The sequence below is a fragment of the Carcharodon carcharias genome, chromosome 25 (assembly GCF_017639515.1).
Source record: "Carcharodon carcharias isolate sCarCar2 chromosome 25, sCarCar2.pri, whole genome shotgun sequence".
In the NCBI taxonomy this organism is placed as follows: domain Eukaryota; kingdom Metazoa; phylum Chordata; class Chondrichthyes; order Lamniformes; family Lamnidae; genus Carcharodon; species Carcharodon carcharias.
Window position 1 is genome coordinate 20,549,820 of NC_054491.1, and position 24,595 is coordinate 20,574,414.

A 24,595-nucleotide genomic window follows, 5' to 3' on the forward strand; every position below is an offset into this window, starting at 1 on the left:
ATAAATGGTCAAGACTGGCTTCAGCTTGCCTAGTTTATTCTATCTCTAAAACATGGGGAGGCTTGGGGGTGGCGGGTGCAAGAGTGGTCCATTCCTGTTACTATGTTGTAAAAAAAAGCCCTTTAAGTCAGGTACAAGAGGTTTCCCACACCTGTGGGTCTGCATCCTAAATCAGCATTCAGGAGTAAAAAAAATGGGATGCGTAGTCCAAGGGAGAGAAATTAATCTCCAGGGTCAAAGGTTACAGACCAAGGAAAGAGCTTGTATTACAGTAAACAATCAGGGATCAATTGTACATCGTATGGAGGCTTATTTGAGATGGGCTGGCAGTCTGCTAATTCAAAGCTCTGGCTATCCAAGGATTTCTGCACTGGCACAACTCAAATTGTACACATTTGTAAATCACTGCCCAGCCACCATACGACTATATTTAGTCAGACAACTGCACTCAAGTTCCATAGATCACTTGATGAAACAACTGAAAAAAGCTATGCAGTACAGTGGTAGCCACTTAAAGGCTATATAAACAGTAATTAGAGAATGGCAGTTAATCTAATCGAAACCAACAGTTGCATTTAGTTTTCTCAGCGTGGCAGCTTGTTTGAGGGAAAGGGGGGTAAAGGACACATTGCCTGGATACAGCTAAAATCTAGAGATAGCAGCATCTCATCTTTCTGATAGGATTATACAGATACCCTGTGCTGCAGAATTCATCTCACAAAATTGTAACAATCTGAAGATTGAAGAACAAGTCAGGCAATTCAATTAAAACTTTTTGGCAAACAACTTGGCCCGAGTCTGATCCTAGAATCGTAAAGCGCAGGAGACCTTTCTGTTCATCACATCTTTGAACAGGCTTCCCAATTATTCATACTCCCCTGCACTTTCCTCATAACCCATGGCAAATTTCTTTCTCCAGATAAGCCACACAATAGTGCAAAAATTCAGAATATAACTGTTGTTACATTAGAAATGCAAACAAAACTAATTACTTTTTCATCTAAAACCACCCTGCAATCGCCCTCAGTGCTCACAACATCCAACCCTCTTGCAGTGGGATCTCCTCCCAATTTTCAGTGGGGTAGAATCCTTTTCAATTCTTCAGAGGCACAGCTTATTTGTATATTTTGTAAATCTCAAACAACTCTCCGTTCCACCAATAGTGCATCATCCAATGACATTCTTGGACCTTGCATCAAGAAAATTAACTTCCTCCCAATCTCTGCTCTCTACAAAACCACCCGTATGAGAGGTTGAAACTCCTCTCTCGTATTCTTTGGCAGAATACTATTAAAACTTCCATTTGATAGAGTGTAGTCACTTCTAGTCTCAAATCTCTCTTCCGTCCCCTTTCCTGATCCTATAGGTCAGTGAACTCAGCAGACAACATCCTACAGCACCTCTCCCAAATCCTCAAAGCTGCAGAACTCATCTAATTTATTTTCCTCTTACAACTCATAGGTTTTTAAAATCCAAGTTGTTGTTACCCAATCACAACTTCTAATTTTATTTCACCATCTCCGCTACTCTTTTTAACCATTCATTTCAGCTTTCTGATAAAAGCTACAATGTAAATAGGGCAACCTAGCCAGCAAAGACCTGGAGAAATTCAGAAGTGCTCAGCCTCAGGATGGCTCAGCAAGAGGCAAGAATTCTTCCCTTCTCTTCCCCAATCTCCCATGCAACCCACAAATTTGCTTTTACCTGATCCCCAAAAAATTCAAATTGCTGTGAATAATGATAGTTCTGACTGGTAGAGCAAGGCTAAAAAACACAATCAACACAATTAGGCCTTATTCTGATCATACTATTTCATAGGAGGCAGTACCAACAGTTCTTAACCATGCCACAACACAGAATTCCTGGCATCCTAATCCTAACAATTCCAAAACAAGGATCCTTACCTGATCTCACAGCAACTCCAGTCAAACAACGCCCAGCTGAGAGGGTGCAAAGATAATCTGGAGCTCAAATATCCTTCCCTCTCCTAGAGCTTCCAAAGAATGACAATTAGATACATTAAAAAATTGTACCACATTTTTTCCTCACAGACTAATGGAATAAGGAAACATATTTTTGAAACAATGGCATTTCAGTCACTGGACCAGGTGCTAGCTAAAAGGAAATAATTAAATATTAATATGCAGGGTCCACTAATATATTATATGTAATCACTGCAGATCATTGGTGTTAACTTTATCTTGCTTAGCCACAAGTTATTACTGTATAAATTTAAAAGCTCAGACAACTGCTCAACTTAAGACTTAAGCTGGAGTTCAAACTTGATTGGTTGGGCAAAAGAAAATCTCTTCAACACCAGCTAAAGGTTCCATGTGGAATGAGTCTGGCAATCTCAACCCAGTCCCTAGTGAATCTGGAGCAGAACTACTCACAATGTAGTGTAAACTAACCATCTCAAAAGAAAAAGGATTCACCATAGGACAGTATTGTCTGCCGTTATGTTAGACTTTAGAACCTAATGGAGTGAAATAAGTGGAGCTTTACTGAATCACATCTGATACTGCTAGTCTAACAGTGAGTTCCAGAAGTGGAAACACAGCATAGACATCCTTTGGCGTGACAGACATAAAATGATTCACTAAAGTGTAATGCATGAAATAAAACACTCTGGCACTGCCTTTTAAGTCCTAATAATGGCTTTATTTAATTTGAAATATTATTCATTCATTTACAATGGAATGCTAGTCCAACACAGGTTAGAGTTCAGACATTATATCCAATCAGGCTTCTTCGGCCAATGACCTCGCCAATGTAAAACCACATCACAACTTCCGTGGCCACAAGTGTGTTCCTCAGGGCTTCCTGCAAAATAGAAGACAAGATAAAACTGGAGGTGGTCATTAAGAGTTGCAAACCTGAAAACTTACAAACCTGAAGACTGCAGAAGCAAGGAAAAACTTGGGAGGTTTACAAGTGCCTAGAAAGAATGAGTTTGGGTGCATCAAGATTTGACTTTAACACAGCAAGGATAAGAAGTGTCTAGGTCAACATAGCTGCATCAATTGGGTACACCAAGCTTCTTGAATGCTGATGATCTCCAAATCTATCCGCATTTAAGAATTCACCCCAACTTAAAACAGGATTCTCATTTACTGTGCTTTCCAACACAAGACCATCCTAAAAGATTTCAATGCAATTCTCAAACTTTGCGCTGTCCATTGTTAATACCTCAATTCATATGTAAATTAACCCTCCAGCTGGTCTTTCTCAGCAATGTGTAGATCTCAGAATCAGGGGAAACAGCTGTGTGTATAAAAAAACCAAAGGCAAGATTTCCCTCCCTAGAAAACATTTAATTGAATAAGATGTGATTATTAGTGGGGGGGAAAAAAAAGTCAGACCGGTTTTGACTATTCACCCAGCATTGGTGTCAATGAACAGCGTAGCCAAGAAACCTCAAAATCCTACAGTCAAATGCTCCTATATTTGTCATCTTTCAATAGTCTTACACAAGGAGGGATCCAAATATCACTATTTATACAGTTCATTTAACCAGTTCTCATTCTGGGACCTGCAAAGTCAGGCAGCAGGAGCAGATGGCACAGTCTATTTACATATGAATAAGAGAGACAACAATGAGAGACTACAAACTCTGAAAAATATCATCTCCTCAAAGAAAAGGAATGTCACTGCAATTTTCTCAGGTTAATCTCAAATTTGGGAAAAACTATTGATACCAGTTAGAATAACGATGGGAGTCAGGCAGCTTTGAATAATAAAAAGGCTAACATCAGAACGCCTGGGCTTCAAGATTGCATTTCATAAACATTAAACAATTTGGTTTCCATTTCCATTAGTTCCTACAAAAGGTTTTATTTATGTTTCACATAAATATAGCATCTCTTCACTTATTCTACCTGGAATACATCCATTTGAGAAAAAAAACCTTGGAAGGAATTAATGAAATGCAACTAAATTAGCAGCTTAAGAAGCAATTTTTCATACATCCTCATGTGCAGCAATTGGAAAGCCAGAGGTCAGAGTACAAAGAACACAGTAAGATGAGAGTTGCCAGCACTTTAAATGGGAAATGTTTCAGAAACATTAGTCCAGTTTCTAGCCCCAAGTCTGTCTGTTTAAAATGACCTTCTTGATGATTATTAGGTGGGGATTCCACAAAGCTCCCCCCACCCATGTGTGTACGCATGTACACACTTTCGAATAGGGGTCACTTAACAATCAGGAGTATGAATGTTGGCAGATGCCCCCACCCTCTAGCCCAGGAGCACTGTTATGCGCTTACTACCACTACAGTGGAGGTCAGCTAGTTTAACACAACCTAGGGATCAAGACTGGGACCTTGTATCCCAATCTGACACAAAATAATGCAGTTATCCAGCGGGCTATTGCGGACAAGAATTTTAATGAAGGATTAGATACCTTTTTAAAAGCAAAGTTTGAACAAGTTGAACATGTCAGTGAAGTGGCATTCACCCTACACACCCCACCCCCACCTTTGAAAACAGCATAAAACCCATAACATTTCTACCTCTCATCAGTTCCAAAGAGTCACATTGGACTCAAAACGTTAACTCTGTTTCTCTCTCCATAGATGCTGCCACTTCTAAAAACAGATCTCCAACATACGAATGAGGAGGCGGCCACTCAACCTCTCAAGCCTGCGCTGTCATTCAATGAGATCATTGCTGATCTGATTGTAACCTCAACTTCACATTCCCGCCTAACCCTGATAACCTTTCAACCCTTGCTTATCAAGAAACTACCTACCCCACCTTAAAAGTATTCAAAGACTCTGCTTCCACTGCCTTTTGAGGAAGAGAGTTCCAAAGATTCACGACCCTCAGAAAAGAATTTCTCATCAACTCTGTCTTAAACAGGTGACCCCTTATTTTTAAACTCTGACCCTAGTTCTGAAGCTCTAAAGGCTGTAAATTAATTTTACAAAGAGCAATTATTGACTTGGAATCTCAAGAAAGTTTTTACTGAACAGCGTGATATTCATTAGAAACCAATCATCAGCTACTATAAGGTAATGAACTGCTGGAGATTAGATATATTTTCCAGAACCAGTTTTGTGTATTTTGTCCATTCACTGCAACAATCTTTTTTATTTATTATTAAATACACAAACTGGTCACAAACAAAATGTAAATCTCAACTGTGCGTTAACTTAACAGTTGACCTGAGTATTTCTAGCATTTTCTGTTTTTATTACCTTTACTGTTATTTGTTTGTAACTCCCAGCTTTAAATGATGCCACAAGACCCTTGAAGCTTTCAACAGCCACTGGGATTTCTCCAGGAGTTGGAGGAGTCAGCTCCACCCGAGCATATTTCCAGAAGGTAGCCAGACGTGGTTTAGAGTAATTAGCAGCAGCTACAAAAAAAAACAGAATTCATAAACAGCTTTGATAAGATAGACACATAGAAAATAGGAGGTCATTCAGCCCTTCGAGCCTGCTCCGCCTTTCAACACAATCATGGCTGATCCTCTATCTCAACACCGTACTCCTGTGCTCTCCCCATACCCTTTGACACCTTTATAGTCCAGAAATCTATTTCCTTCTTAAGTATTTTCAGTGACTTGGCCTCCACAGCCATCTGTGGTAGAGAATTCCACAGGCTCACCACCCTCTGAGTAAAGAAATTTCTCCTCATCTCAGTCCTACATGGCCTACCCTGTATCCTGAGACTGTGATCCCACCTTGTCCTAGAGTCCCCAGCCCGAGGAAACATCATCCCTGCATCCAGTCTGTCCATCAGAATTTATGTTTCAATGAGACCCCTTCTCATTCTTCTAAGCACCAGTGAATACAGGCCTAGTCAGCCCAATCTCTCCTTATATGACAATCCTGCCATCCCAGGAATCAGTCTGGTGAACCTATGCTGCACTCTCTCTATGGCAAGTATATCCTTTCTTAGAAAGAGACCAAAACTGCACACAATACTCCAGCTGCTGTCTCACCAAGGCCCTGTACAGCTGCAGTAAGACATTCTTGCTCCTGTATTCATGTCCTCTCACAATGAAAGCCAATATAACATTTGCGTTCTTAACTGCTAGCTACAACTGCATGCTTGCTTTCAGTGATTGGTGTACAAGAACACCTAGGTCCCTTTGTACACCATTTCCCAATCTATCACCAATTTCGTAATATTCTGCTATTCTGCTTTTCTTACCAAAAAGGATAACTTCATACTTATCCGCATTATACTGCATCTACCATATATTTGCCCACTCACACAACTTGTCCAAATTGCTTTGAAGCCTTTTAACACCCTTCTCACCGCTCACAAACCAAATATTACATTAGGTTTCCTCATCCAAATCATTGATATACATTGTGAATAGCTGGGACCCAAGCACTGATCCCTGCGGTACAGCACTAGTCACCGCCTACCACTTCGAAAAAGACCCATTTATTCATACTCTGTTTCCTGTCTGCTAATCAATTCTCAATCCATGCTAGTATATTACCCCCCAATCCCATTGCTTTAATTTACACACTAATTTATGTAGGGCTTTATCAAAAGCTTTCTGAAAATCCAAATCCACCACATCCACTGGTTCTCCTTTATCTATTCTGCTGGTTACATCCTCAAAGAACTCCAGTAGGTTTGCCAAACATGATTTCCCTTTCACAAATCCATGTTGACTTTGCTTAATCCTGTTGATATTTTCTAAGTATCCTGTTATCACATCCTTTATTATAGACTCTAGCATTTTCCCTATTATTGAGGTTAGGCTAACTGGTCTGTAATTCCACTCCCTCCTTTTTTAAATAGTGGGGTTATATTTGCCACCCTCCAATAAAATTACAGTATAACACCCATAAAAAGACGATGGAATTTTTTTATAAGCCGCAAATGCTGAAATAAACACCACACATATGGACCAGTTATTACAGAAAATGCTGGAGAACACTCAGGTGAGGCAGCAACTGTGCAGGGAAAGGATTCGTGGTTCAGATCAATGACCACCCAGTTCTGGTGAAGGGTTATCGATCAGAAACGTTAACTCTTGTTTCTCTCTCCACAGGCACTGCCAGACCTGCTAAGCGTTTCCAGCACTTTTTGATTTTATTTCCGATTTCCAGCACCTGCAGTGTTTCACTTTTGTTGCCTGAGCTGAAAGAAAGAGATGAAGGAGGCCCCAAAACACACTTGATATTTAAAAACTACTGACACACAATGCCATCAGGTAAGTGAACTCAATCATCCTTCATTCAGACACTTTTATCTCCCCTCATGAAGGCACCAAGGGGCACAAGTCCACAGATAGAGACAACTCACTAACTTCAACTTTTTAATAAGTACATGAAGCAAGCAATAGGCTACTCAACCATAAGGATATTACAGTCTGTGCTGATGTGTTTCTCCACAAATCATCCAGTCCAAACCCTCTCTCCTGATCCTTCCCATTACCCTTCAAGAATGGGAAAATCTTTGCTGCTGTTTCCAGATATCTGGCAAACGAAGATCAACTGTAGTCATGGTAAGAGGGGGTAGGGGCACACCGGGGGGGGGGGGGGGGGGGGGTGAGGTACAGTATGAGGGAGTGTTGGGGTCGCGGGGGTGAGGTTCAGGTCAGGGTGGAGGAGGAGGTTCGGTATGGGGGGGGGGAGAGATGGTTCTTGGGGGGTTGGTGGCTGATGGGGGGGGGAGGGTGTGGCTGGTGGGGGGTGGGGTTGGGGGGTTTGGAGGTGGTGGTTGCGGTTGGGGGATGGGTTGGTGGGTGGTTTGGGGGGGGTTGGGATGGGGGGGTTGTGGGGGTGTTTGGGAGGGAGGCGGGTTTGGGTGGTGGGTGCAGGTGGGGTGGTTGGGGTTGGAGGGGGTGGTTGGGGTGGGTTGGGTACATGGGGGGAGTGGGGGGGTGTTTGGAGCTGGGTTGGGGAGTGGGTTAGTTGAGGTGTTGGGTTGGGAGGGTAGTTTGGGTTGGGGGGGGTTGGTGTTTGGGGGTTGTGAGTTGGTTGAGGTGATGTTTGGTGTGGTGGGTGGTTGGGGGGGATTGGAGGGGGCGGTTGGGGGTTGGAGGGGGTTGTGGGTTGGTTGAGGTGGGTGGTTGGGGGGGTTGGAGGGGGTTGTGGGTTGGTTGAGGTGGTGTTTGGTGTGGTGGGTGGTTGGGGGGGATTGGAGGGGGCGGTTGGGGGGGGGTGGGGAATTAGCGGGGGTCGGGGGGGGCATTGGAGGGTGTCGCCCGGGTTGAGGTTGGGTTGGGAGCCGCTGGGAGGTAGGATTTTAGCAAGACCCGCGAACGCGCCCCCTGAACCAGCCTGGTTATTATGGCGGTCCCGAGTCCCGAGCGACCTCGCCCTCCCAATCCTGCTCCCCATCCCCGGCCGGTTACCCAGGGCGAGCTTGGGGCCGCCGGTCACCACTTTCTGCACCAACCGCCGCGCCACCTCCGCCATCTTCACAATGTCACCTCCGAGAAAGACCCCGAGTCTAAGGAGACCAGCTCACTGCCTGTCTCCACATCAGCCGGGGTCCTCGTGACACATATCCGGCACTTTCATAGCCACCTAAACAAATTAAATGCTGCAATCAACTTAAATTCCTTTACAACTCTAAATAATTATATTTAAATAATCAATTACAATTCTAAACGTATATGAGTTACTTTAAACACAATTCAATATATTTAACCAGCAATTACAATTCTATGGTCATTTAAATGACACGAAGTATAACTAAATAAATTTAAATAACTTTAAATACAATTCAATAAATTTACATGAGTTAGTACTAAATACATGGATTTAAATAACTTTAAACACAACTCTAAATAAATTTAAATAGCTTTAAATACAATTCTAAATCATGACCAATAGATTCTGAAATGGATTTATGTTATAAATTCATCAAAAATTAAAATAAAGCTTAATAATTATTTTAAAGGTAAAAATGAAACAATCATTTTATAAAATAACAGTGCAATAGGAGGCCATTCAGCCTATCCAGCTTTGCCAATCTCTTTTATAAAGAGTTATCCAATTAATCCTAACCCCTCACTCTTTCCCCATAACATGTTTTCCCTTCAACTATTTTTTCGAATTTCTTTTTGAAAAAGTTATGACTGAACTTGCCTTCACCATCCTTTCAGGCACCACATCCTTGACATAAAATATATTTTTTAAAATCCTCACCTCATCTCTGGTCATTTTCCCAACAACCATAAATTTGTGTCTTCTAGTTACGGACCTTTTTGCCAGTCAAAGCAAAACCTTCCTTGATTTTGAACACATCTATTAAATCTCTCCTCAATATTGCCTGGATTGTCACCTGACTCAATTGGCACAGGGCAAATGGATTAGAAGGTTAAATGTGTGGCTGAAAGAATGGTGTGGGAGGTAGTGGCTTCGCTTCATGGGCAAAAAATTTTTCTGGGGGAAAAAAATGAACTGTTCCATTGAGGTGGACACAACAAGACTCTGATGAACTGTGTACTGATCAATCGAATAACAAGTGTAGCAGCTAGGACTTTAAACCAATGAATAGGGTCTAGAAAGATTCAGGAAAGGATAAATTCAAAATCAGTAAGAGAAAAGTTAAGGCTGTAGAGCAGAAAAGCAATTTCAATAAAAACAATCAGAGTTGATCAGAGAGGAACAGGCAGTTTATCAAAAGTTATAGGACATTAGAACCTAAGGTGATCAGGGAAAAATAGAAAATGTTAAAGCTAAAGGCAACATGTCTAAATACATAAGGCATTTGCATCAAAATAGATAAATTAATAGCATAGATATAAATAAATGTTATCTAATAGGTATTCTGGAGATGTGGTTGTGGACTAACCAAGATTGGGAACTAAATATTCCAGGCTACTTGACTTTTAAAAGAGGTAGGCAACATGGAAAAAAAAGGCCATGATAATAAAAGAAAATATAAAGACAGTTGTTAGGAAGAACATATAGCTTCAAGTTTAATTCATATTTTGTATTTGGGTGTTAGTGAAAGCTGGCTTTAGTTTCATTTAGAGGTTTTTGTGAGCCAAGTGCCAGGAAGTCTGGGACCCTGTTCGTATAACGTGCATTTTTAATGAGGTTTCACAACTCTTGAAGTGAAGAGATGGGTTACTAAGGGGTTCATAGTTTAGTGAAATTTTTAAAATACATTAAGTGGAAAAAAAATCATGCTGCTGCCTATGACAGGCATCCAGAGACACACAGAGAGAGACAGGGAAACATAGAAGTGTGGTTAGTAGTGTGTGTATACCAGAGAGTGCAGGCAAAAAGTCTACTCTCTCCAATAAGAAATCCCGCAAGCCTGCTGGGAACTGAGTTTAGGGAACTTGTGCTTGTTCTGAAGTTGAAGTAATAGTGAGTTTAGATTTCAATTTTTGGGTGTCTCAAGGAGAGATACCAGCTGAAAAAGAGCATTCAGTGAATGCTCAGAAGTTTGCCGGAAGAAAACTGTTTGAAACTGAGCTAACCCAAGCAAGAAGCCTTGGTGTTGAGACAGTGGTAAATCTTCACTGGCGTTTTGCATCTGTAAGGTTTGCTAGGATAAAAGGAATAGTTTGAGTTTGAATCATTTTCTGGTATCTGTATTGAAATCTTTCCAACCTGTTTGTCTAGTGTAATATAGTTCATTTTTTCTTGCTTAAAAGTGTTTTATCTTTTGTGTTAAAAGTACACAGGCAGTACATCTTGTGAATGTGTTCAGTAACTGACCTCCATGGTTTCTAAAAAAAAAGTTAGGATTACCAAGCCAAGTTTCACTCTGCGATTTGACTTGTCCAGTATTCTCAGCTGGGATCATAACTCGATGCAGAAAAAGGATCTGTCTGCAACAGAACTTTGCCCTTGTCCTTCATTTTGGATTCACTGTTAGCCAGGTCTGTCTCTGGCAAAGTGTTAAATTGTTTTAGTCCTGTAATTGTGCAACTCATGGCTTCATTATCCAGTCACAGCTTGGAAAGTTCTATGGTTTTTCCTTTCAATGCCTCCTCTTTTCCATTCAACTGTTTCTTCAGCTCTTCAGTCTGCTTCTTGTAGCTTTCAGCTTCATCCTGGAATATTGAACATTGCTGAGTCTCCTCTTCCAACTGGTTCTTCAATATATTCAGAGTAATGTTACATTCATTCTGCTTCTCTTCATAATTTTCCAGAGGAATAAACTTTGGATGGGATTTTCTCACCCCACCCGTGGACTTCTGGCCATGCTGCCAAACCTCGCATGGTGGGTCCCGTCACAACGGGGCCAGAAAATCCCAGCCTTCATTTTAAGAAATTCTTGTAGCATGTTAAGGTTTGTCAACAGGCTTTCCTTTTCTTTGTGAAGCTTGCTTGTTTCATCTTGAGTTTTCCTGTAATTCAGTAGGGTCTCCTTGAGTTTCTTATGTTGTTCTTCCATTCTGCTGTTTAAGAAAGTCTCCATTTCTTCATGTTGCTGAATGATCACACATTCCTTTTTCATTTGTTCTTGAAGGACAATCAACCGTCCTTTCTCCTCATCATTTTCTTGTTGACCTCTTGCCAACTAACTCTGAGCTTTAGTGTATCATTTTGTTGCTACTGATAGTTCCAACACAACTTTCCTGAAGTAATATTCAACACCCATTTTAGCTCATGTTTTTTCCATGGCTACATATCTATTATTCAAGGAGTCTAGCAGGGTTATAATTTCTGTGCATACATTTTTGCCTACTGTTATGCCTGGTTGTACATCTGGTTAAGTTTTCCCCAGCTCCCGTGTTGATTTACCAACAGTAGAATTGAGGGTCATATCTCCTCCTAATACCTTTTGTGTTATCTCTGAAATTTGTTCAGATATCAAACAGCTTGGTTCATTGAAGACTTCAGTTTATCATGCATTTTCAAAGATACATACTTAGCTTGAATCTTGAGCTTCAAGCCTTCCAGTTCAGTTATGATGCGAACATTTTCCTGCAGAACAGCTTCATTTACTTTTTGCATGTTTTTCTACTTTTAAGTTACCTCAGGTAGCGTTCCTTAATTCATAGCCATCTGCTGGCTCTGCACTACCATCTGTCTCTCTCGCCCTGGGGCCTTTTGGCTTCCTGTCTCTGGGTTTTCTGTCACCCTCCCTCTGGGGTCTCTTGTTGCCCTCAGAGGAGTTGCACTTTCTCTGGGGGTCTTCTGTTGCCCTCAGTGGAGTTGCCCTCTCTTTGGGGGTTTCTGGTTGCCCTTAAGACTATCTGTGCGGTAACATTTTTTTAAAGTCAGGTCGTCTCTGCAGCTGCCGGATTCTCGGTCTGTGCTTTTCCCGGGCTTTTATGATTTTGGCGGGCTCCCTGGTGATCGTGGCTACTTTTTAAAAAAAACTTTTAGAATTGCATCATCCCTTTTCTGGGATATTCTTTAGTTTTTTTTTAAACTCAGCAGATCCTTTGAACTTTTCTATTTTTTTGAATGACCTGCATTCTGGGAGATGCCACGTGCTTGTGTCCCAGTCAAGGGCCCTTTTATTAAACTTAAAGCTGCAGCATTTTCTGTGCGCTTTGCTAGCCTTTTTTAAAAAAATCTTCAGAACAGCAGAAATCCTTCTTCATTTAAACTCTGTAGGGACTTTTCTCTTTTTTTAAAAACTGTGCTTTGGAGTTTCTCCCTTTTTAAAGCCGACTTTTTAATTTTGACTTGCAGCTCCCCTCTGGATGCTGGGCCCATGGGGCCGCCCCCTATTCTAAAATGTAAGTACAGCTACTTTTTTTGTATTTTGCCTCACCATCTTGTAATAAACTGTGTCACTCAGGTAATTGCAATTTTCTGTAATGGACTTCCACTCACTCACTCACTTAAATCACACTCAAACTCAACATAAAACTCTACCATATTACAGTCACTCTTCCCTGGAGAGATTATGCCTATGGCAGGTGGGAAGAATGGGAGAGTCTCTTGGTCAGCCATGTTTGGTGTGAATGTTGCCCCTCAAGCTTTAGGCCCTGGCGACCGGCTAGTGACCTGTTGCAGGAAAAAAACTAGCTATGGAAACAGATACAAGTATATGCCTCATGCATCTCTTTGTGTGGGAAGAGGAAGAAGATGGTTCAATAAGGCAGGATTCATTAATAACCTTGTAGTAAAGGAACCCTCCAGGGAAGAGTGATAATAAGATTATAGAGTTTTATGTTGAGTTTGAGAGTGATTTAAACTAGGAGCTTAACTATGCAGTTCTTTGTTCAGATTTATGAGGAGAGAGTTGGCTAAGGTCGATTGAGAAACTAGATCAAAAAATTTAACAGTAGATAAAATGACAAACATTTACATATGTAATCCATAATTCACAACATGCGCACGTCGGTTGGAGAATAAAAACTCCACAAGATAGGTGGTCCAACCTTGCCTCACAAGAGAAGTTAAGCTAGTATTAGACTAAAGGAAGAGCCTTATAAATGTTGCCAAAAAGAATAGTAAGTTTGAGAAGTGGGAGGATTTTAAAATTCAGCAAGGAGTAACCAATACAGTGATAAAGTGCAAAATAGAAGATGAAAGTAATTTAGCAAGGAGGCATAAATACAGATTGTAAAAGTTGCAATAGGTAATGTAAAAGTAAAGAGATTAGCAAATATAAATATTCCATAGACTATCAACATCCTGAGAGTTACCATTGACCAGAAACTGAACTGGACTAGCCCAGGAATCCTGCAGAGTAACTCACCTCCTGACTCCTCAAAGTCTGTCCACAGTGTAAAGAACCTCATTTTGAATTCACAAGGCACAAGTCAGGAGTGTGATGGAATGCTCTCCACTTGCCTGTATGAGTGCAGCTCCAATAACACTCAAGAAGCTTGGCATCATCCAGGACAAAGCAACCCGCTTGATTGGCACCCCATCCACAAACATTCACTCCCTCCACCCCCCACTCACAGTGGCAGCAATGTGTACCATCTACAAGATGCACTGCAGGAATTCACCAAGGCAATACCATCCAAGCCCATGACCACTATCATCCAGAAAAACAAGGGCAGCAGACACATGGGAGCACCACCACCTGCAAGTTCCCCTCCAAGCCACTCATCATCCTGATTTGGAAATATATCACCGTTCCTTCACTGATGCTGAGTCAAAACCCTGGAGCTCCCTCCTTAACAGCACTGTGGGTGCATCTACATCTGGACTGCAGCAGTTCAAGAAGGCAGGTCACCACCACCTTCTCAAGGAGAATGAGGGATGGGCAATAAATGCTGACCTAGCCAGCAATTCTCATGTCCCATGAACTAATATTATCTTTAACTTCTCTTGTTAGCCATTGTTGGACCAATTTTCCTGTGTGGGTTTTATTCATTAAGGGGACATATAATTGTTGCTAATGATGAATTAATTCTATGAAAGCAGTAAACTCAGGGCCATAATTTCGCTCGTTATCATACATTCAAACTAAGTCACTTTTGGACTCCACTGGTGAATTACAGGAAGGGCCGAATAGTGGACGAATTTAAGATTGTAAATGGATTCTGCCTGATTTTCATACATGAAAAAATTATTTGCTCCACTTATTCATTGCTGTGGAAATCTAGCGTAGAAAAGATCAGAGTGCAAGAGTAGAGAAATTGGATGGGGTGATTGGTAGATTGAGCATAAAGGTGAATTTTGAGAGAGGTTTTATAGGTGGAGAGTGAGCAAAGGAGCAATGGAGTGGGGGAGGAGGAAGAGATATTTAAGGAAGCCAGCAAGGTTTAAGGAGGGGTAGGGAGAGGTTTGGGATGAAGAGGGAGAGAGGTGGTGAGATAACTTTTCCCCTTTCTACTCACCTCTCGGTTGTTCACAACAAGATGTATGGTTTACAGGGAGTGTTTTAAACCCTCTTGAGTACTGTGACTATAACAGATTAACACAACTAGGTTTCTGGTAAAAACAAAAAACTGCGGATGCTGGAAATCCAAAACAAAAACAGAATTACCTGGAAAAACTCAGCAGGTCTGGCAGCATCGGTGGAGAAGAAAAGAGTTGATGTTTCGAGTCCTCATGACCAGCGAATATAAGGAGAGGGGTGAAATATAAGCTGGTTTAAGGTGGGGGGGAGAAGAGAAGTTGGGAGGGGGGTGTTGGTGTGGTTGTAGGGACAAGCAACAAGCAAGCAGTGATAGGAGCAGATAATCAAAAGATGTCAGACAAAAGAACACAGAGGTGTTGAAGGTAGTGATATTATCTAAACGAATGTGCTAATTAAGAATGGATGGTAGGGCACTCAAGGTACAGCTCTAGTGGGGGTGGGGTGGAAAGACTAGCGGGTCATAAAAGATTTAAAAATAATGGAAATAGATGGGAAAAGAAAAATCTATATAAATTATTGGAAAAAAACAAAAGGAAGAGGGAAGAAACAGAAAGGGGGTGGGGATGGAGGAGGGAGTTCAAGATCTAAAATTGTTGAATTCAATATTCAGTCCAGAAGGCTGTAAAGTGCCTAGTCAGAAGATGAGGTGCTGTTCCTCCAGTTTGCGTTGGGCTTCACTGGAACAATGCAGCAAGCCAAGGACAGACATGTGGGCTAGAGAGCAGGGTGGAATGTTAAAATGGCAAGTGACAGGGAGGTTTGGGTCATTCTTGCGGACAGACCGCAGGTGTTCTGCAAAGGGGTCGCCCAGTTTACGTTTGGTCTCTCCAACGTAGAGGAGCTTTCTTGCCCACATGTCTGTCCTTGGCTTGCTGCATTGTTCCAGTGAAGCCTAACGCAAACTGGAGGAACGACACCTAATCTTCCGACTAGGCACTTTACAGCCTTCTGGACTGAATATTGAATTCAATAACTTTAGATCTTGAACTCCCTCCTCCATCCCCACCCCCTTTCTGTTCCTTCCCCCTTCCTTTTGTTTTTTCCAATAATTTATATAGATTTTTCTTTTCCCACCTATTTCCATTATTTTTAAATCTTTTATGGCCCCCTAGTCTTTCCACCCCACCCCCACTAGAGCTGTACCTTGAGTGCCCTACCATCCATTCTTAATTAGCACATTCGTTTAGATAATATCACTACCTTCAACACCTGTATTCTTTTGTTCTTTTGTCTGTGATATCTTTTGATTATCTGCTATCACTGCTAGCTTGTCCCTACAACCACACCAACCACCCCCCCGACAACTTCTCTTCCCCCCACCCCCCCACCCCCCACTTCTCTTTCCCCCCGCCTCCCTTAAACCAGCTTATATTTCACTCCTCTCCTTATATTTGCTCAGTTCTGTGGAAGGGTCATGAGGACTCGAAACGTCAACTCTTTTGTTCTCCACTGATGCTGCCAGACCTGCTGAGTTTTTCCAGGCAATTCTGTTTTTGTTTTAGGTTTCTGGTATGTTTAAATTAAAAGAATAAATATTTATTTACACACCTGAAATGTAGATGCATCAAAAACACTTACTCCCTCAAACATACAGGCAAATGCGCACATGAAAGATAAGTTCTAAAGATGATGTATGCATTGATTATTAACACAATAAGAAACAAATCATGTGTTTTTAATGGCATGTGGCAGAACTTCTTCAAGGAGGTAGGCATTTCTTGAAGAGCTGTGGCAGTCAATTAAACACAGAGATAAAAACAAAAAAACTGCGGATGCTGGAAATCCAAAACAAAAACAGAATTACCTGGAAAAACTCAGCAGGTTTGGCAGCATCGGCGGAGAAGAAGAGTTGACGTTTCGAGTTCTCATGACCCTTCAACAGAACTTGAGTTCGAGTCCAAGAAAGAGTTGAAATATAAGCTGGTTTAAGGTGTGTGTGTGGGGGGCGGAGAGATAGAGAGAGAGAGAGGTGGGGGGGAGGGTGTGGTTGTAGGGACAAACAAGCAGTGATAGAAGCAGATCATCAAAAGATGTCAACAATCGTACAATAGAACACATAGTTGTTAAAGTTAAAGTTGGTGATATTATCTAAACGAATGTGCTAATTAAGAATGGATAGTAGGGCACTCAAGGTATAGCTCTAGTGGGGTTTTTTTATATATATATATAATGGAAATAGGTGGGAAAAGGAAAATCTTTATAATTTATTGGAAAAAAAAGGAAGGGGGAAATGATTAGTTATCTTACTCTGTTTAACTATTTGGTAGTGTTACTTAATGTTGGTTACAATTATGTTAGCTTAATTACGGCTTTTTCCTTTGTTAATGTAAATAAGTAATTAATAAAGTAACACACATCAGATGATGTAATTCAGGGTAGGTCTTCGGACCACTAACCTTGTGACCGGCTTCCTGGTTTCATCGCTACCTAAGTGACAAACATCCACGCTTGCCAAAATTTAACGGGCTGAAAATCAAGACCAAGAAACGTCAACTCTTTTCTTCTCCGCCGATGCTGCCAGACCTGCTGAGTTTTTCCAGGTAATTCTGTTTTTGTTTTTAATGGGTCCGTTATAATGAAGATATTGTAAGCCTGATAGGTTCCTTTGCTTGGCTCTTTGAAGATAAATGGAGGTTCAAAGTTTTGGATTTGCTGTTTGTCCCAGACTGACATGCCCCTGGCTTGTTCTTAAGTTACTAAGTGTTATCACAAGCCAGTTTTAATCATGTGATCACACGACCAATGCTTCTATTATTCACACAGATGATATGACATTAAAAGCATTGCCACACAATGGAGGAATGGTGGTCGTTCACACCTGCTTGTGGTAAATCATTTTTTTTCATACCTCTCTTGATTAGTTTTTGCATTTTCAGACACTAAGTCTAAGGGCCAATTGTATTTGATTCTCTGTAAATACCCAGACAATAGGAGATATAAATTCCACGAGTGGTTTTGCATTTTGAAGGCCTTTTTAAGGGAGGGTCCTCCACCCACAGACATTAATGGCAAGGAGTTAGTCCTTGTCTGAGCAGAAATCACAAAAAGTCACGACTCCATCTTGGGGCAAGATAAATTGTCAAACATGTTATGCTTTTTTTTAAAAAGTAAAAATGCCCATTGTCTCCATAAATCCATGAGCATATGACACAAGCATCAAGAGGTTCTAAGTGTGTTAAAGAAGATTTAGAGAAGGAGTTCTGGAAAGTGAAGCTGAAGTGGTTAATAGTTTTGGCATATGTTGGGAAGTGTTTAGATCAACTGAAGACAGGATCAGGCCCACCTGTGATATCTACGTGAAATCTTGCATTAATGCCCAACAGCTGGGAAGACTCCACCACCAACCGCCAAGCCAGGATGGCAATACATCTGTTGGTCGTGTTTGAATTAATTGGTTGCGCGATTAAGCTGCCAAGCACCTGGCAGGGGAGGGAACTAATCTGCCAATCTAATTTTGCTTTCCATGTGATATGTATAGCCGTATGCATGTGTTTAGGACTGGACTCTCTGGAATTGAAGGGTATGTGTATAGGGTTAGAAGGATGGGAGGAGACTTGTGTGGAACAAAGACACCACATGGATCAGTTGGGTCAAATGGCCTGGATGTGCTGCAAATAGTTTGTAATACATAAATTTTTAGGTTCACACATGAAGGAAGATCACAGGACAAGCTACTATTGAGCTGCCAATGCCAATTAATCCACATTCCACAAGAGTTGCAGGGAGAACATGTATTTATATATCCTGAAGTTTCACAGCCCTTGAGGTATTGATTGAAATGAAAGTTCACGTCTTCAGAAGAGATGGGAAGGAAACTGCAATAAAATTAAGTGCAACCCATATTGCACACACTATACTGGAGTGTGGCTCCCACAAACAGCAATGAAATATATGTCTTGGTTGAGGTATCAATGATGGCCAAAACACCAAGAACTGCCCTACCCATTTTGGAATAGTGCCATGGGATATTTTATGTTTACCTAAAAGACAGCACCTCTGACAGTGCAGCACTTCCTCAGTACTGTGTAGATGTGTCAGCCTAGACTATGGGCCCAAGTGTCTCGAATAGGATTTGAATCTACACCCAGTGCAGTAGAAAACAATGCAATAGAAATTAAGTCAATTTAACGGGGTGAATAGTCACTTCTGGGACAGTGGAGTGTACAAATCGCAAAATAGGGAATCAGGATTTAGCGCACCATCCATTCTTCCCAACGCGACCAACTCCAATCCACAGGCATCAAAATTCACAGTAGCCATTTTAATGTTGTTTCTGACTATCTTTAATATATATTTATTTTCTACTGTAAACAGATCATTACAGAGTTTGTGTAGCTAATGCATAGTGCACTGCATCACAGCAATGTAGCAAAGCAAGAAATTTTCTCTCAAACCAGTGAACCAATAATTTAACCATGGAAAACTATCTTACATTATTTGATAATCATGCAAGCCTTTCTCAGTCATGGATTAAACATGTCACTGGATAGACATTTCACCTTCCATTGCTAGAAGATGGTTAGGATTGAGTCTAGTTTATGGACAAATATAGTTTGCAGAGACATGCTGCATGATCCATGGCTCGAAGTACATATTCAGGACAAGTTGACAACATGACACCAGTTAAAATACCTACCAATGTTAGTGCTGCCTCCTGTAAGATAGTGGGGGCTCGCCCCTCAAGATGAAAAATGACCCATTTTGGAGGTGGAATTTTAGGGTCCGTTCAAGGAATGGTTCAGACCTTGAACTTAAGGCAGTATTCATTCATTCTTTAATTTTTTTTATTAATTGTGGATGTGGGCGTCACTGGGGTATTTATTGCCCATCCCTAGTTGCCCTTGAGAAGGTGGTGGTGGTAATACAGTTTAACATCAAAGCTCAGATTGATTATCTAACTTGTTTGTCCTTCTGATTGTTAAACAGATGCAGCATTGGAAAATCAGTGTAGAATGCTAATGTGGGTTTGGAACCTTGTGTTCCACTTCTGTGTTTCGATAACTTTGTAAGCCTGGAGAAAGAATCTTTTTCACACTCATCGCTACTAATCATCCAACACTATCGCATTTCAAAGTAATTCACTAAATAACTATTAAAACTCTATGGCAAAAATAAAAGCACAATATTGCAGATGCTGGAGATCTGAAAAAAAATAGAAAGTGCTGGAGAAACTCAGCAGGTCTGGCAGCATTTGTGGAGAGAGAAACAGAGGTAACGTTTTGAGTCCATATGACTATCCGTTATAATTATCCACTATAGCTATCCATTCACCAGGATGTTGCCTGGGCTGGAGCATTTCAGCTACGAAGAAAGACGAGTAAGGCTGGGGTTGTTTTCCTTAGAGCAGAGAAGGTTGAAGAGGGACCTGATTGAGGTGTAGAAAATTATAAGGGGCATAGATAGGGTAGATAGGAAGAAACTTTTCTCCTTAGTGGAGGGGTCAATAAGCAGGGGGCATAGATTTAAAGTAAGGAGCAGGAGGTTTAGAGGGGATTTGAGAAAAAAAATTCCACCCAGAGGGTGGGGGATATCTGGAATTCACTGCCTGAAAGAGTGGTAGAGGAGGGAACCTTAACATTTAACAAGTATTTAGATGAACACGTGAAACACTACAGCATACAAGGCCATGGGCCAAGTGCTGGAAAATGGGATTAGAATAGATCGGGACTTGATGACCTATGCAGACACGATGGACTGAAGGGCCTCTATCCGTGCTGTAAAATTCTATGACTTACTATTTTGGAACTTGAGAGGTAGAAATGTGATGGGGTTCATGCTGTTGGAAAAAGGGAAGGTAAGGGATAAGTTAGAGTGTGGAGGGAGCTTAAATATCATGGAACAAAAGGCAAAGGGAGTGGTAATGGTTGTAGTAAAGAAACAAAGCGTGTATCCAGAGTAGGTGCTAATAGCAGAATAAACGTCACTCCAATCTGAAAGCAAAATCAAGACAGACTGGCTCTTGGCAAAAATAAAATTCAAAATTGAGGATAGAATTCATGGTCTGAAGTTGTTGAATTCAATGTTGAGTTCAGAGGCACTGTTCCTCCAGTTGTGTTGGGCTTCACTGGAACATTGTAGCAGGCCAATGACAGAAATGTGAGTCGATAGCAAGATGGTGAATTGAAATGGCAAGCGACCAGAAGACTGGGGTCACGCTTGTGGACCCATCCTTGACCTTCCCTTTTGTCCCACCTGATCCTACTCCTTTTTTTCAACAACATAAACCCCATCACATTTCTACCTCTCTTCAGTTCTGAAGAAGTCATATTGGACTCAAAACATTAACTGTTTCACTCTCCACAGATGCTGCCAGACCTGCTGGATCTTTCCAGCACTTTATTTTTATTTCATTTGCAAAATCTGCTTCCGTTTAAGTTCTCTCCTCTTGCAGGTCCCGTAGAACTTCAGGACTATCTTGAGGGAGATCTGTGCCTCACCTTACCCACCTTGTTAAGATGTAAGGGATACTCAGTGCCAAGCAAAGATCATCATGGCTGATTCCTGTTGTTGGAGGATTAAGGAATGAGGAAATGCTTGAGAAACTTGTTGCTTTACAGCTGAGCTGGCATCTGAAGGAAAATCTTGTAGGGAGATGAGATTTTTATATAAATATAGGAAACAAACGACTCAAAGGTATCATGCCATTTACTAGAAGACACAAGAGAGCTCAAGTTGGCTTGTCTTCACTCTTTGGGAGAATCGCAAATTATGCAAAAACAAGTGCTGGTTTTGTCAGAATTTCATCTGCCCGCCGAACTGTCAAACACCTATTTAGACCATTAAGAAAGTAATTAAAGTTGTTAAGAATGCTGCCCGTCCAACCTTAAGGTTGTCGGGCAGGCGAAGAGCCCAGGCAGCCTTCACATTTTTCATGTAACCTCATCCACGGATGGGATGAGGTTTCATGAAGGGTTTATTAATCAAATTTAAAAATTTCAAACATTTGATAAACATGTCCCAGCTCATGCGATGCTGTCACGTGAGGGGACATGTCTAAATAATTTTTCTGTCTTTAATAAAAACTTGCATTCCGAACTTAATCTCCCTGAGGCAGCTCTGTGCTTCAGGGAGATTTCTGCACTCTTTTACGTATATGCGCAAAAGAGCGCAGGCCCTGACTCAGGGAATCCCCCCCTAACCCACACAGGGAGTGCACTGCGCTTCCAGGTGTGATTCACACTGGGTGGGCCTTAATTGGCCCACCCACCTAAAATGGCAGCGTGGCCCCAATTGGGGGCGCCGATCAAGTTTGCGCCCGCCCCCGCACAACACCGACGGGGGGAAATTTCTGCTCTAAGTTGCAGCAAGGAATTGCAGACACTGTCACTGGTCTCATGGTCCGCAAGAGCTGGCACAGCAGGTGGTGCTTTGAGTTACAGGACTACATGCCTTATGTATTATGAAGTTCAAGAGCAGCCTTAGAATCACACAAATTGTGGTATGAAGAAGTAATGACAGCATATTGAGTACATATGCTGCTTCACAGCAATTTTACACTGGATTAAAAGAAGTTGAGGGCTGGTGCTCCCTACTTGGGGAGGCGATAGCGTAGTGATAATATCACTGGACTAGTAATCCAGAGACCCAGGGTAATGCTCTGGGGACCTGGTTTGAATCCCACCACGGCAGACGATGGAATTTGAATTCAATAAAAATCTGGAATTAAAGGCTTAACGATGACCATGGGACCATTGTGGATTGCTGTAAAAACCCATCTAGTTCTCGAATGCCCTTTAGGGAAGGAAATCCTTGCCTGGTCCGACCTACAGGTGATTCCAGACCTACAGCAATGTGGTTGACCCTTAAATGCCCTCAGAAGTGGCCTAGCAAGCCACTCATTTGTAACAAACCGCTACAAAGTCACAAAAAAGGAATGAAACCAGGCAGACCACCCGGTATCGACCTAGGCACTGAAAACCTATTACAGGACTACATGCGTGACAATCTCAGCCCTGTCGACCCTGCAAAGTCCTCCTTACTAACATCTAGGGGCTAGTGCCAACACTGGGAGAGCTGTCTCACAGACTAGTCAAGCAACAGCCTGACATAGCCAGGGATGGTGATGGTGGTGTCTCGGGCATTATCCATGAGGATGGCTATGTCCTGTTCCACCAGCAGGACAGACAGCACAGCACAGTGGTATACAGTCAGGAAGGAGTTGCCCTGGGAGTCCTCATCATCGACTCTGGACCCTATGGGGTCTCATGGCATCAGGTCAAACATGGGCAAGGAAACCTCCTGCTGATTACTATGTACCGCCCTCCCTCAGCTGATGAATCAGTGTTCCTCCATGTTGAACACCACCTGGAGGAAGCACGGAGGCTGGCAAAGGCGCTGAATGTACTCTGGGTGGGGGACTTCAATGTCCATCTCCAAGAGTGGCTCGGTAGCACCACTAGTGACCGAGCTGGCCAAGTCCTAAAGGATACAGCTGCTAGGCTGGGTCTGTGGCAGGTGGTGAGAAAATAAACAAGAGGGAAAAACATACTTGACCTCATCCTCACCAACCTGACTGCCGCAGATGCATCTGCCCATGACAGTATCGGTAGGAATGACCACCGCACAGTCATTGTGAAGACGAAGTCCCGCCTTCACGTTGAGGATACCCTCCATCGTGTTGTGTGGCACTACCACTGTGCCAAATGGGATAGATTTTGAACAGATCTAGCAACTCAAGACTGGGCATCCATGAGGTGCTGTGGGCCATCAACAGCGTAGAATTTTACTCGAACATAATCTGTAACCTCATGGCCTGGCATATACCCCAGTATTCCATTACCATTAAGCCAGGGGATCAACCCTGGTTCAATGAAGAGTACAGGAGAGCATGCCAGGAGCAGCACCAGGCATACCTTAAAATGTGGTGTCAACCTGGTGATGCTATATCACAGGACTACTTGCATGTCAAACAGCATAAGCAGCAGTGATAGACAGGGCTAAACAATCCCTCAACCAACGGATCAGGTCCAAGGTCTGCAGCCCTGTCACATCCAGTGGACAACTAAACAGCTCAATGGAGGAGGAGGCTCCACAAATATTCCCATCCGCAATGATGGGGGATCCCAGCACATCAGTGCAAGAGACAAGGCTTAAGGATTTGCTAAAATCTTCAGCCAGAAGTGCCGAGTGGATGATCCTCTGGAGGTCCCCAGCCTCATAGACGCCAATCTTCAGCCAATTCAATTCACTCCATGTGTTATCAAGAAATGGCAGAAGGCACTGAACATTGCAAGGCTACGGGCCCTGATAATATTCCGGCAACAGTACTAAAGATGTGCTCCAGAACCTGCCGCACTCCTAGCCAAGCTGTTCCAGTGCAGCTACAACACTGGCATCTACCAGGTTATGTGAAAAATTGCCCAGGTATGTCCTGTACACAAAAAGCAGGACAAATCCAATCCGGCCAATTACCGCCTCCTCAGTCTACTCTCCATCATCAGTAAAGTAATGGAAGGGGTCATCAACAGTGTTATCAATTGGCACTTGCTTCGCAATAACCTGCTCACTAATGCCCAGTTTGGGTTTCGCCAGGGACACTCAGCTCCTGACCTCATTACAGCCTTGGTTCAAACATGGTCAAAAGAGCTGAACTCCAGAGGTGAGGTGAGAGTGAATGCCCTTGACATCAAGGTCACATTTGTCAGAGTGTAGCATCAAGGAGCCCTAGCAAAACTGGAGTCAATGGGAATCAGGGGGAAAACTCTCCGCTGATTGGAGTCATACCCAGCCCAAAGGAAGATGGTTGTGGTTGTTGGAGGTCAGTCATCTCAGCTCCAGGACACCACTGCAGGAGTTCCTCGGGGTAGTGTCCTCAGCCCAACCATCTTCAGCGGCTTCATCAATGACCTTCTTTCCATCATAAGATCAGAAGTGGGGATGTT

General features: G+C 42.2%; 1 protein-coding gene across 1 annotated transcript; it reads right to left on the bottom strand.

Moving 5' to 3' along the window:
- Positions 1 to 2,639: 2,639 nt before the first annotated feature.
- LOC121269639 (ATP synthase subunit g, mitochondrial-like) lies at positions 2,640 to 8,464 on the bottom strand. Its single transcript, XM_041174395.1, has 3 exons — positions 8,326 to 8,464; positions 5,198 to 5,358; positions 2,640 to 2,823 (listed from the first exon to the last, which is right to left on the bottom strand). The coding sequence occupies exons 1-3, from the start codon at positions 8,387 to 8,389 to the stop codon at positions 2,725 to 2,727; spliced, it is 324 nt and encodes a 107-aa protein (XP_041030329.1). The 5' UTR covers positions 8,390 to 8,464; the 3' UTR covers positions 2,640 to 2,724.
- Positions 8,465 to 24,595: the final 16,131 nt, after the last annotated feature.

Coding starts and splice junctions, on each gene's coding strand:
- LOC121269639 (XM_041174395.1), bottom strand. CDS start 8,389: ATGGCGGAGGTGGCGCGGCGGTTGGTGCAGAAAGTGGTGACCGGCGGC. Junction 5,359..8,325: donor CGGCCCCAAGCTCGCCCTGG/GTAACCGGCCGG, acceptor TTTTTTTTGTAG/CTGCTGCTAATTACTCTAAA. Junction 2,824..5,197: donor ACAAACAAATAACAGTAAAG/GTAATAAAAACA, acceptor TCTATTTTGCAG/GAAGCCCTGAGGAACACACT.